We start from the raw sequence: 14,844 nt of genomic DNA on the forward strand, positions 1-14,844 counted from the left end.
GTATAGTATTTGCCATATTACTATACCATTTCCACAAATCTGGGTAAAGATTTTGATGGTAAAAAAGAATAAGATATTGTCTGTGTATGGAAACAATCTATGTTCAATTTTGCAGCACAAACAACCTAAAGCAACCTAAAAAGCAAAGCAGATGAGGGATATTCTTAACATATTAAGATGACATACTGATTACATACTTATTTTAAGAGAGAGACAGGTAGTCCTTGACTTACAGTTGAGCCCAAAATATCTGTTGCTAAGTGAGACAGTGAAGTTAAGTGAAATTTGTCCCATTTTATGGCCTTTCTTGCCATAGTTGATAAGAGAATTACTGTAGTTGTTAAATTAGTAACATGGTTATTTAGTGAATTTGGCTTCCCCTTGACTTTGCTTGTCTGAAGGTTGCAAAGATGATCACATGACCCTGGGACACTGTAACTGTCTTAAATATGAGCCTAGAAGCTGTGGTGGAGCACGGTTAGAATGCAGTACGCAGCATTACAGGTTAACTGTGTCCACTGCCCGGAGTTCAATCCTGATTGGCTTTAAGATTGACTCAGTCTTCCATCCTTGCAAGATCAGTAAAATGAAGATTCAGATTGTTGAGCACAATATGATGACTCTGTAAACCACTTAGAGAGTGCTATAAAGCACTATAAAGCAATATATAAATCTAAGTGCCATTGCTATTGCTATGAGTCAGTTGCCAAGCATCTAAATTTGATCAAGAAACCATGAGGATGCTACAACAGTCATAAGTCACTTTTTCAGTGCTTGAACAATCACTAAATGAACTGTTGTAATTTGAGAATTACCTGTAATATAATTGATAGTTCTGCGGGCAGAGGATTCAATTTTTTTTAAAAAAAATCAATTTTTCTTCATAACTTATTGTAAAAACTTAATCTATACCATATCAAAGGCTTGCATCTAATGAAATCACAATGATTGTTTCATTTTTAGAGTATCATGCTGTTATATCTACATATGCAATGATGAAGGCCTAACATCTTTTTATGAAACCAGATTGTTCTGGATTTATAGCAATAATACATGTAATGTTCATGATAGAGTAGCTGTTCAAATCTTAACATCAAAATTTATTAAGAATATTGAGCAATTACACAACTTTTTTTTTATTTTCAAGATAATGATTATACAAGACTTATAGTGTTCTACAGATAGTAAAATGATAGTCAGATCCAATGGAATTACGACCATGTATGATATATGGTGGTTAATAAAAAAAACCTATACTCCTACTTTTTTAACTATCACAAAACGTCCACTAAAATAAATTCCTGCATATTTGAATGAAGAATACTCCAAGTCTAGGAATTTTAAAAAATACCTTATAATAATTTTAATTTAGTTTCAATAACCAAATTAAAGTCCCTAGCTAAAATAATCCAGCTCTCCTATCAACCAAAAGGTTTGTAAAACAATTCTCTAAGATTTATTTTTATTTGGATGATAATATTTTATTTAAGTTATTTGACCTTCTTAATTGTAAGTGATCCAAATTTTATAATATGCTTTAGTATCCAAAATGTCATGTTCAGTTATGAAATTAGATTTCTTAATTTTGAATATCTGCTTTTGTAACCACCACATTCTGCCCAAAATATATCAACAAGTACAATATAAAGGCTGTTTCACAATGAAATAATTTTACAACTGAAAGCTACAGAATTCAACACCTCCAGCTTATTTTTTAAAATCCCCTAATTATACTTTTCATACCCAGATAAACATATTTTTATTAAAATGCATACTTTCCTGGAGTAGAGACTGAATTTAATTTAAAACACACACATGTGCACACATACCCACAGCTGGGTCAGGTGCTTTTGATCAGTCCAATAATCAATTTAAGAAATCCCCACCTCATTTTGTTTCATCCTGGAAACCACTTTGTACTCAAAACTGAAAAGAATGAAACTTTGATTTTTGGTTTGATTATGAGAATGTAATTGTTGTTATAGAAATGGCTTGAAACACTTAGAAATTTAAAGCAGAAGGTTGAGGCTTGCACTACTGCACTGAAAGAAGTCAGAATTCACCACTATTTTCTTTCTTGCACTTCTTTCTTTAATTTTTATTTCTGTTTGTTTTTTATCTTATAGTAACTTTTAATTTAAAAACCTATCCCAAATAAAATGCATTAAAAGAATATATTACTACTGCACTGAAAAAGTCAGAATTCACCACTTTTTCTTTCTTCTTGTACTTCTTTTTTAAATTTTGTTTCTGTTTTTATTTTAACTTATAATAAATTTTAATTAAAAAACCCATTCCATACTTCATAAATAAAATGCATTAAAAGAATATAAAATGTATATGAGAAAATAATCTCCCATACTTGTATTAAAATGCACTATTTTGAGACCTGCAATACCTTGAAACTTTTTGATCTATGTGAAGTCAACAACCTCTTACTCAATTGTGCTGTTAAAGTTTGTTTCTATAATAGAATGTCCATGGATTTGATACTAGGTTGTCCTTGTTTCTGAGTCTTGATTTTTATGCCCATTCATTCTTTTGTGCAGAGTTTGGCCTGTTCATCTTCATAGCATTTAGAGAGGCATATCTGGCAAATGATGGCATATATCACATTAGGGGAAACAATGTAAAGATGCATCTAATCTTTTATATGTACTTTTGGAGTCTGTAATGGTGCTGCTGGTGGAGACATAGGGCAAAGTAATCTGTGTGATTCTTACTTCCTTGATCTTGCCTGCCTGCACATTTGAGACCAAAGTAACCACATCACCTTTGCTTCATGTTGTTTATTTTCTAGAGAAGTGTGTTCTCTTCTAAACATAGCATAAGACAGCAAACCTGTGTTGCTGCAAGCCCCTTTATTACATTGATTAGGGAACCAGAGAGTGGTGAGTTCTCACTCTTGGCACAAAGTTGGGCTATCTTGGATAGAATATTTCTCTCAGCTACAGAAAGAAGGAATTGGCAAGCCACTTTCTGAAAATGCTTCTAAGAAGTTTTTATTTTATTTATTTATTTGTCAAGCATGTATTAGATAACAGATATAAGAATAAACATGATTATTAATACATGAAATGGAAACAAATAAAAAGGAAACATTAGGACAGGGATGGTAGGCATGTTGGTGCGCTTATGCACACTCCTTACAGACCTCTTAGGAATTGGATGAGGTCAATAGTAGACAGTCTAAGGTTAAAGTTTTTGGGGTTTGGGGAAGAAACCACAGAGTCAGGTAGAGTATTCCAGACATTGACCACTCTGTTGCTGAAGTTGTATTTTCTGCAATTGAGTTTGTTACATCGAGTTTGTATCTATTATGTGCTCTTGTATTGTTGTGGTTGAAGCTGAAGTAGTCATTGATGGGTAGGACATTGCAAAAGACAATTTTATGTACTATGCTTAGGTTGGACCAAAGGTGGTGTAGTACAGAATACTATAGGGGACTACCATCAAATGTCAAAATGGATTTAAAAGAGGTTTTTAAAGAGGTTTTTCTTCTGTTGTTGTGTTGCACCACTGACGGGTTCACAGGCAGCTATGTTGTGTTGCACCACTGAAGGGTTCACAGGCAGCTATGATTTAACTCCACACCCATTGGTAGCCTTCTCATTTTTCCCATCCCCACCAGTTTGCACTCTAGTGTCTTTTTCTCTTATTTCAAAGATATGCCCTATGATCTACATCTGATGCTTGTTCACAATGATTGCTGAGAGTTTGTTTTTATTAGCTATAACTAGCAAGAAATAAATTTAAATAACAATGTGCTTTAAGAAAAGGGTGCTAGACAAAAATAAAATTGAACAAGCATAGTTTACAGCAGTGGTCCCCAACCTTTTTTGTACCAGGGACCGGTTTCAAGCAGAAAATTTTTGCAAGGACTGGGGGAGCGGGGGGAGAGGGAGAAGAGAAGGAGAGCTTCGCTCTCTCGCTGCTCCACCATCCAAGGAAGAAACTGCTTCAAAGAAGCGGGGCTTTTCCTGTCGCCGCAGCTATTAGCGCCGCTTCACCCCCACTCCCACCCCGCGCGCGCGCTCAATCCACAGTGTCCCGTTCTGCCTGCCTGCCTGCCTGCCTTAGTTTCTGGTTGTTTGGGAGCAGCTTGGCTGAGAATAATAACTATTCACCTCTTTTACTCAGCCGAAGCTGTTCCGATTCAACCATTAACGAAGGCAGGCAGGCAGGCAGAGCGGGCGAGTGGACGGGGTGGGGGTGGGGGAGAAACGGGCGCTTTGGGGAAGCTGCGGTGACAGGAAAAGCCCCCGGCTTCTTTGAAGCAGTTTCTTCCTGTGCTGGTGGAGGAGCGAGAGAGCGACTGAGAGAGCTGACCCAGAGAGAAGGACAGGCTCGGTTGCTTCCTCCCTCCTCTTCTTTCATTTGTGTCCTTGATCCCGATCCAGCAGCATTCACCGAAGGTGAAGAAAGCCGCCATTTTTTTTTAAAAAAATCTTTGCGGCCCGGTAGAGAGTGCTCATGCGCCCGGGCCGGTCCGCGGCCCGGTGGTTGAGGACCCCTGGTTTACAGGATCGTTATCTGTTGCTTAAAATTTGATTCAGTTTTTTAAATAAAAAATGAAAGGTTTTGGAGAATAGAGGAAATTTATATAAACCAGAAGCTAAAAGAGTCATTTTGTAAATAATTTACAGTGCCTACAAAGAAATCTAGAGACAAAGAAATGTTGAAAAAGGAGATAGACACTTATTTTTTATCAGTCTTTTCTTCTTATTAGTTGTTCCCTCTTATTCAGTTCAGCCCTGAACACAATGATATAACATTTTGGGGAAAAGATGCAGCCTAGAAGCCCAGCACCAGATGCTAAAATGGAGAAGATCTCCACAGATACTATGTATTTCCCCTTGGAACTCAGGTATGCTGGGATAAAGGACAACCAAACACTGCAAAAGACCAACATGCTGAAGGTGATGAACTTGGCTTCATTGAAACTGTCTGGTAACTTCCTGGCAAGGAAAGCTGTTGTGAAGCTGATAAGAGCCAGGAAACCCATATAGCCAAGAACACAATAAAACATGGCCACAGAGCCTTCATTACATTGCAGTACAATTTCTTCAGTCACCGAGACCATATCAATATCAGGGAATGGGGGAGCAATTGCCAGCCACAAAATACAGATGGTTGCTTGGATGAGAGAGCAGGAAACAACAATGGAATTAGTTAACTTTTTTCCCACCCATTTTCTCATGCTAGATCCTGGCTTGGTAGCCATGAAAGCAAGAACCACTGTGATGGTTTTGGCTAAAATAGAAGAAACAGCCACTGAGAAAACCATTCCAAAAGTTGTTTGTCGGAGAAGACAAGTCACCTTTCCAGGCTGGCCAATGAATAGGAGCAATGAAAGGAAGCAGAGCAGGAGGGAGATGAGGAGAGTGTAGGTCAAGTCCCGGTTATTAGCTCTGACTATGGGAGTGTTGTGATTTTTTATAAATACACTTAGCACAAGAACTGTGGTCAAAGAAAAGGAAAGGGCAAAAGAGGCCAAACTGATCCCTAAAGGTTCTTCATAAGACAAGAAACTAATTATTTTGGGTATACAGAAGTCCCTTTTATTGTTGGGATAGGTTTTCTCATTGCATTTGGAACATTTAATTCTGTCTGAAAGAAAAAGATAGGAATGTTAATTTAATATGCAAATCATAAATTCATCAATATGCTATTATCTAATGGAATATGCTCGTGATGGCGAACCTATGGCACATGTGCTGGAAGTGGCATGCAGAGCTATCTTTGCCAGCATATGAGCTGTCGCCCCAGCTCAGTTCCACTGCGCATGTGCCTCCCACCAGCCAGCTGATTGTTGGGTATCTGCTGTGCATGCACGGGGGGCAGGGAAACACATGTGCATGTGCAGGGGCACAGGGCATGTATGGGGGCTCACGTATGCATGCGCAGGGTTGTGGGGGGTCACGTGTGCATTGCATGGGTGCAGGTATGTGTGCGCATGCACATACAAGCACGCACATGCTTTTGGCACGCAACAATGAAAAGATTAGCCGTCACTGGAATATGCTATTATCTAATGGAAGCTTAGATTTTTAAGATTTTGAAATGGAAAACCTCAGAAATTACATGAGTCACCTTCATTTAGCTGATATCAAAATGTCCATTTTTAAAATATTTTATTAAGAATTAATAAATAGTAGATTTTATGTAAGTAAATAAACAAGAGATAGAAAATATGAAACCAAAGGCATTCTAAATCTATAATAATATTGTAATTATAATAGTAATTATTCCTATTATGTCCCTTTGCTTTATTAAAGTTAAAATATTTAGTTTTAACCTATAATTAACCTGTATATTCTAACTATTAAAATTGATATTTCTTATTTTTTCTTTTTGGTTGCCTCAGTAAACAATGCTGTCTTATTCCTTGATGTTTCCAATATGAACCTCCTTTATTCCTCTTCATTTGGATGCATGTAATTGTGGAATGAGTTAGTTTAAGGTATATGGTGAATAAATCTATTAGTTTACCTCATAAAATTGGTAATTTCTCTATATCATATTTAGATAGCACTAGCAAAAGCACTTTGATTTCACAGTTCTGTAAAGCACTCTCTAAGCAATTTATAGAGTCAGCATATTACCCCCAACAATCTGGATCCTCATTTTACCCGACCTTGGAAGGATGGAATGCTGAGTTAACCTTGAGTCAGTCAGGATCAAAGGAATTGAACTTCTGGCAATGTGAGCAGAATTAGTAGCCTGAAGTACTGCATTCTAACCACTGAGCCACTAAGGCTCATATGAACCATGGCTCAGATGAAAGTAGATTTATGTAAATTTAGGTTATAATAATGAAGAATTTAGATTACCAATCTCAGTTGAAATTCTCCCTTCTGGACAAGGGATGCAGTCATAGCAGCAAAATGGCTTCCCTTCCTTCACTTTTTTGCTAAAACCAGGAAAACAACTCTGACTGCATGCAGAAATAGGTTGCACCTAAAAATAAAAAAAAGGGAAAAGAATGTTCTAGAGTTGGGGTTTTGAAACTGCTTGTCCAATGGACCCATTAGAAATTTTGAAAACAAATTGTAGGCATTTTCAGAGCAAGTATAGAATGTTTAAAGTTATGTAGTCAATTAAACATCTGATGATAAAGTAGTAAAGGCAGATCAGGATAGCTTACTTGACATGCCAAAAGCTTACAGATAGTCAAATTAGTTTATTTCTCAATCATATTATTATAACATGTGTTGCGTCATAAACTCATAGTGTCCTCTTTCAGTCCTTAAAAGAGCCCGGAGAATATTATTGCATTTCACATAATGGATTTGGTTGAGATTATTGAAATAGCAAGAAATTTCAATGAGTTTTGTTGCAGTATTTCCTTTGTTATGTGGGTAATAATGCTCAATTTGGCATTTAATTTATTCCCCTTTAAGTTCTACTTTATGTAATGCATCAGATAGATAGGTAGGTAGGTAGGTAGGTAGATAGATAGATAGATAGATAGATAGATAGATAGATAGATAGATAGATAGAATTCTTTATTGGCCAAGTGTGATTGGCCACACAAGGAATTTGTCTTGGTAGGCCAATGAAAGTGATCTCTTATATTTGGGTACCATAATCATTTTGCTAGTTTAAAAATATAGATCTGACTTCTCAAAAAGGGGGAAAAGTTTAGTTAAGAGATTTCTATTTATCAATCCATATCCCATTCTTAGAACTTATTTACCTTTGCCTATTCCATTAAAACAATGAACTGACCATAGGAATGTAGTTACTTCTGCAATCAGCATTTACTTCTAGATGGAAAATTATCCAACTGTACAGAAATTTCTAAGAGAATACATTGTCTGTGATTGGTCTACAGGGAGAAAATAAATGAAGACTTCATTTCAAACACCTAAAGAAATAATGAATTAAAGGAAAGCATCTGGATAATGGAAAACTTATATTGGATAGGATTGATGAGATGCTTAGAAAGAGGGAGATGAGAAAACTAAAGAAGAAAAAACAGTACATGAATTGGTCTATGTATGTGGTAGAAGCAAATGCAAAAAGCAAAAAGAAAGAAATAGAAAAATAAAGTGAATGGTATAGGTGAGAACCATATTTAGATACTCAGAATTTTGTTTCCTCTTAAGTTATGCTTTTAATTTCTTTTGTTTATTGATTGTCAACTCTTTTGATATGCTATTACCTGAAAGAAATAATCTGATAGAATCTATAGAATTGTATGCAAATTAAGGCCTAGTGATGCAAAAGTGTAACCTTGTCTGGGTTTTCTATTGATTGAGATTTATGCAGCTACAAGATCCGATCTAGGACAATTCATTTTAATCTGGAATTATTAATTAAAAGGCAGCCAACTGAAAGTTACAAGAAAAGTTCACATACCCAGCTTGCTTAACTTTCCTAATATTTACCAAATACAATAGTCAAATTTTTGAATAGTGAAAAATATAATTCATACTATGAATTCAAATAAATAAATAAATAAATATTGATAATATTTTTACTTTACGTCAATGAAGTCATTAAATCATTCAACTAATAAATAAAATTCAGTTTTACCTGATTAAACCATGTGTGCCATGTAATGTTTTCATTATTGATGGTTAACATTTCCTCTGGAGGACTTAAGTGATCTATATTTCCAATTTTCGCTCGAATAAATGATTGGTTTGGGAAAACAATCCAGTTGATAACCTCAAATCCACCACTTACTACCCCATTCTGATCAAATGAAACAAGTTTTCCAGCACTGTTGTTAAAAGATACAGTTCTCAGAAAGTTATGGAGCTAAAACAAAAGAAAAATGCAAGAGTATTGGAAGGGTTAAATTATTCCTCTCCATGATGGTAATTTTCAGAAGAGAAAATTGGATATATAGTTGCATTCTATGTAGATTACTTCTCTTTTTACTAGAAGTAAAAGAAGAAGAATTGAGAGTATAAGGATTATTGGAAGAAAATTAGAAAAATGTATGATAGGAGAGATAATGGATTTCACTAACCTCTTTGTTTTGCTAACCACTCTTTTATCATTTGAATGCAACAATATAAAATCAACAAGATTCAATAAATTAATATCTGTATGCTCTTCAGAGTCAAACAGTTATACATACAAATACAGATACATGTGAGATTTGCAAGGGACAGAAATTAAGGAAATGGAGACCAGCCTTGCCATATACAAGCACTGTTGCTCCTCAACCAAATAAGGACATTGCATCCATTACCTGCCAGAAGTCTTTTTTATGGATCTTCCCTCCTATTCTGTCTGTCAGACCTCTTCTTTTATGTTTTGAGGAGGACATGGCATGTAAAGCATGAGCTAAAGAATGAATAGCATTATAGATGCTGTAGCTGTGACCAGTCATTTTCATTTCAAAAAGAGGTCCAGCAAGAGTCTCTAGATTCTCTTCCCCATTACAAATTTTCTCAGACACATCACTCGGAACTGCATCAGGCAAAATACAGGCAAAAACATCTTGCCAGAACAGATTGATGAATCCATCTTCCTTGGTGATGAAGGGATTTTTCTTCTTAAGAAATGATTTAAACTTTGGCAGATCAACAGATTGCATTGTGAAAGAAAGAGCACCATGGATTATTTCTGTACTCCAATTGCGTTGAAATGCTGATGAAGCAAATTCAATCTGGGCATTCAGTATCCATGCAACTCCTTTAGGTTTCACAACTGAGGACTCTGATAGATATGTGAACCATCTCAAAGTCCCCATGGTGGTAGATTCTCCAAAGACAACTATCACATTAGCTTTATTGCCCATGATAAGATCATATAATTTTACTCCCTGTTCATACATACCATCCAATCCATCCATATCACTATATTTTGGGAGTTTTTCAATAAAAGAAGAACATATTCCTCTTTTGGAAAAAAGTGGAACCACATTTCGAATAATTTCTTCTCCATGTTCACTATCTGTTGCCAGGAGCCCAACCCAGGTCCAGTTAAAATGCAGGAGCAGTGAGACCATCCCTGCATGTTGAAGAGCTTCTGGTGGAACCAACTGGTAAAAAGAAAGCCCTGGAGTTTTATCATTCATTAGTGGAGTGGAGCCAAAAATGAGCTGATGAGACATGGAAGAAAAAACAGCATTTTCAGATTGTCATAACAAGCTACAAAATGTAGATGATAATAACAGTTACATTAGTCATACAAAGCAATCTTCAACATTGCTAATACAAATACTGTTTGAAGATCCTCTACATTTCCATATTACTATTTCTATGTGAAATCGGGGGAGTGCTTTAGATTTAATAATTGCTTAAAATTAAATACTGGGCATTCAGTCAAAATTGGGCATAGCTAGTCTAGTGAAGAGAAGGATCAGGTGTGACTTGATAGCAATTTTCCAAAATTTGAGGGTCTGTCACAGAGCGAAAGGGAACAACCTATTTTCCAAAGCACCTGAAGGCCAGACAAGGAACAATAGATGGAAACTGATCGAGGAGAAATTCAATCTAGAAAATAAGGAGAAATTTTCTGACTGTGAGAACAATCAATTATTGGAACAACTTGCTTCAGAAGTTGTGGGTACTTCATCACTGGAGGCTTTCAAGAAGAGACTGGACAATCACTTGTCAGAAATTGTATAGGGTCTCCTGCCTGATCAGAGGATTGGACTACATGACCTTCAAGGTCCATTCCAACTCTGCTATTCTGTTATCTGAATATTTGGGTAATTCAAGATGATACATTGAATCAAGTGCCATGAAATGATTATGATTTGAACCTACAGAGGTTTCCAGATTCCTACTGGCTCAAGCATTATTTCCAATGTCTTTCCATACAGTATATTAAAATGTATGGGAAATACTTTTTGGTGCCACTGATTTTTATAGGATTTGTTTAAGAAAAATCAATTGAAGGAAAAGAAAAACATTTATCCTGTAACATTCCCCCCAAATAATATATGTGCTGTCAAAACAGGCACCTTTCTAAATAAATAATATTGATATTTTTGTGTGGATGATCTGTTCCTTTTTAAATCTACATCCTTTTATTACTTATCTTTCTTTATTTCTCAATCTATTGTTTGGTCTTTAGCTTGTCCTGTTGACTCTGTCCAATCTATAGACTCATTACATCTCACATTCACTTTCTGTGGTCCCCTCTCAAAGAAAAAAAATGTTTTCTTTCTTTTATTTGTCTATTTCTGTTTTGTCTTATTATGGCCCAAGTAACCCTTCATCATTCTGTGTGTAGATTTGAACTTATGGGCTTGCTATAATTGCATATAACCCAGGCTGTTTCTTTACATGGGGCACACCATTCCCAAATATGGTAAAATAATAATAATAATAATAATAATAATAATAATAATAATAATAATAATAATAATAATAATAATAATAGTTTCAGGACATTACAGGAGAAGATCTTCTATTTCTTAATTGTATCAAAATACAGCATACATACACATATGTATGTGAAGGATGGAACTTATGTGGTGATGTTTGATCCATATTTCATTACTTGCCAGCTTTATACCTTCAGCCGATGCCTATATGCAACAGTGATTGGGGTGAGCTTCCAAATTTTTTTTTTAGTTGATACACAAGCAGCAGATAAAGAATTATTTCAGAACAGCCTTTCTATACAGATGTCAGGAAGTGATTGGAAGATGGCAGATTGTTCAATCTTTAATACAATTTTACTTTTTCAAATGCTTATTTATTTACTTTCTCAGTTTGAAAATATTTCTGCTATGCTGTCCTTTCCTAATTTATACTATTTCTGTCTTAAAAGGGTAAATAGTTCCAAAAATATTTTGCCATGTAATAATTGAGGATACTTGATTAAAAATTGCAGGTTTATTGTTTTATAAAAGATCTAGTATCCTTGTCATTTTTCCACATTCTGCTTGAAAATAAAACAAACGTAGCTGTGTCTACACCAAATTTTTTTTTGAACTGAATCTCAATTTGCATCTCTGCTTATCAATTTAGAGGTAAATATCATGAACAAGTACATAAAACAACCTACTGTAATATCAATATTATATAAACAAGATATACTGGCTACATATGTTATTTATATACACAGTGTATGCCTATAGTATATTGTGTACAGGATTTTAAGGATTTTTCTTAAATTATAAACTTGATTCATAGAGGAAAAATATTTTCATTTGGGTCAGATGAATTTATTGATTGAGAATAACCTTGTAATCTGCATACTATTAGACTGGTCTAGATTCATTTTCAATTCATTCTACCACATCCAGACCACAATCCAATCCAAGTAGGACCAAAACATAGAGTTTAATATTCCTGATGATCTGGTTAGAAGGACAAGGGGCAATATGAAAGCAGTGTTCAACTCAGGGGGGTCAACTCCAAAGCACTTGAAAGCAGGACAAGAAGCAATGGATGGAAACTAATCAAGGAGAGAACCAACTTAGAACTAAAGAGTAATTTCCTGGCAGAACAATTAATGAGTGGAGTGGTTTGCCTCTAGAAATTGTGAGTGCTCCAACAGTGGAGGTTTTTCGGAAGAGATTGGACAAACTATTTGTCTGAAATGGTATAGAGTTTCCTGCTTCAGCAGAGGGTTGGACTAGAAGCCCTGCAAGGTCCCTTTCAATTCTGTTATCCTGGAACCTACATTAAGACACTTCCACCATAGTACTTGATGATCATACCTAGTGGCTTCATAAATAGTATAGAGAGCAAGATTGATTCTTACAGCCCTCTATATCTAATCATATGAAATAGAACAAAAATCTCCCAATAATGTTTTCTGAAACACATCCTTGAGGTAGGAGCAATATCATAAAAGTATTATGCAGTCTATCTTGCATTCTCAAAGGCATTCCAAAAAGAAACTCTACTTGGTGGTACTAATCGCCACTGAGATATCGACAAGCCTGAGTAGGACAATTTGCCCATCTTCTGCTTCCTTCAAATGTTACTTTCAATGTACCAAGCCGTCTCTCTCTGCTATTGTCCAGTCCAAATCTGAACTGAAATATATTTAAACAATTACCTTCTGAAGCACTTGTAGTTATGTGTAAAAATAGCACTATCTGTAGGCTTATTTGGAAGTTTGTTTACTCTTGCCTCAATTTCTTATGGATCTTATTGAAACTAAAAGACTGAGTTAACACAATTAAGCAATAGTTAGCTTGGTAAAATTGCTGTGCTCATGCAACATGCTTTATCCAAAGCAATAAACCATATTATTATTTAATGTAATAACTTGGCCAACACAGTATGCTTTGCTAACATTTGGCTTTCCCATTATACATTGAACTATGAAACTACCCATCTGGTTTTAGTTTAATCTGGCAGGTTCTGTGAAAATAGCTACCTAGTTTATATCCAGTGCATAAAATATAGCCATTGAGCCTGAAATTCAGAAAGAGTAGGAATCAGAATCAGAATAATTCTTATTAAATAATTCTGTTCATTGACTTACAATAAATAGAGTAGGGTTGTTTTATAGAAATTAAATGCAACAAAAAGCAATTAATGTCATGCAGTAATTAAAAGTCTAGTTCTAGTTCTCTTTACAGGTAGATATGCCATGTACTCAGTGTGCATAACTGCAAATAAATATATGAAAGATTTCAATTCAAATGGACTACTTATGATACTATGACTGATGGAAATACAGAAATACTCAACTATATTTTGGAGTGCAATACAACATTCAGAATAATCAAGGAACTGGAAACATTATTAAATTAGCATAGAGATAAAAGTATCTTACCTGTGGAATCTTATAGATATCCAAGATAGTGGCCACATGAAGGGAGATATGGGCATCTAGTCCCCCAACAACAGCTATTACGCTGTTCTGAATGTTACATACGTAGTTGGGGATCAACTTCTCCATAGATGATAGAAGAAGCATGGTGGCATGATAGGTCCTCTGACCATTGTCATAGCTGTCATAGATGTGGAAGCCCAAGGTAAGATTGGGTAAGATCTGTGGGTTTTCATTGATCTCCTTCACAGCAAATTCCAAAGCCAGGATGTGCTGGTAGTTCTTAGGAATTAAGCTACAATGAGATTTGTGCTCCATATGAGAGTGCTATTCCATATTGAACTACTTCTGGTTTCTAGACAGGAATTATTGAGGTAAAAAAAATTGAGCAGGCTAGTTGTACCATTTGTCTGATATCATAAACTAGTAGCCACAGGCATATACTGTTAAGATGCAGTGAAGTGACTTTCATATCAGTGTAACATTTGTAGCATTTTGACTCTGAAGTCCAAATATGTACAGTATGAAATGACAGAGCCTCTCCCATCTAAATTAGTAATGGACAAATATTAATTTGGGGTTCTCTGAGATTTTCATGTGTAAGGTTTGGTCACCCATTATCGTATTACTAAGTTGTTTTATTTATTTTTTTAAAAAAACGCATACACACATTCTCTGAATGTTTGTAAAAAAATGCACATTTAAAATATATTTGTCAAAAATTGTCATTTTGCAATGTGTTTGCAATGTTGGCCAGTGCACATAATTTTGTAAAGAATTTGTAATTCACTTTTGCATTTATATTCACATTTCAGTTATACAGATATCCATTATTTAAATGTCTATACTATATAGATTCTTTTTTTTTAATCTAACATGTCACTAACATTGATAGATATGGAGTTATGCCTAATAAATGTACTTACTTAAAAAATATTCACATTCATGATACAGAATTCCCCATTTCTGGTAATAGGTCTTTTTGAAATATGGCAACTCAAAATTAACACCCTGATCCAGCATAGTTCAACATATGTGAACACACATAGATGTGCACTCAAGCATGTAACACTGGGAACCTTCATGAAACTTGGTTACCAAGTATTTATATTTCAGTATTGTAATATTAAAAAAGGC

At 35.1% G+C, this 14,844-nt stretch overlaps 1 protein-coding gene across 1 annotated transcript; it reads right to left on the minus strand.

Moving 5' to 3' along the window:
• Window positions 1–4,661: 4,661 nt before the first annotated feature.
• Window positions 4,662–14,032, minus strand: LOC148129337 (vomeronasal type-2 receptor 26-like). The gene is made up of 5 exons (XM_087947735.1): window positions 13,711–14,032; window positions 9,209–10,063; window positions 8,542–8,769; window positions 6,834–6,960; window positions 4,662–5,610 (listed from the first exon to the last, which is right to left on the minus strand). Exons 1-5 carry the CDS (start codon window positions 14,023–14,025, stop codon window positions 4,709–4,711), a joined length of 2,427 nt encoding a protein of 808 aa, XP_087803861.1. The 5' UTR covers window positions 14,026–14,032; the 3' UTR covers window positions 4,662–4,708.
• Between the last annotated feature and the right edge of the window lie 812 nt (window positions 14,033–14,844).

This window comes from Notechis scutatus, chromosome Z, assembly GCF_049901735.1.
Source record: "Notechis scutatus isolate UNSWTSFEM ecotype Mainland chromosome Z, rNotScu1.2, whole genome shotgun sequence".
NCBI classification, from domain to species: domain Eukaryota; kingdom Metazoa; phylum Chordata; class Lepidosauria; order Squamata; family Elapidae; genus Notechis; species Notechis scutatus.

Bases quoted from the DNA above. Each gene is read 5' to 3' on its own strand.
- LOC148129337 (XM_087947735.1), bottom strand. From the start codon at position 14,025: ATGGAGCACAAATCTCATTGTAGCTTAATTCCTAAGAACTACCAGCAC. The intron at 8,770-9,208 runs GTAATGGATGCA...CTTTTGTTTTAG, and splicing joins ATAAAAAAGACTTCTGGCAG to CTCCATAACTTTCTGAGAAC. The intron at 6,961-8,541 runs GTAAAACTGAAT...TTTTATTTTTAG, and splicing joins GGCACACATGGTTTAATCAG to GTGCAACCTATTTCTGCATG.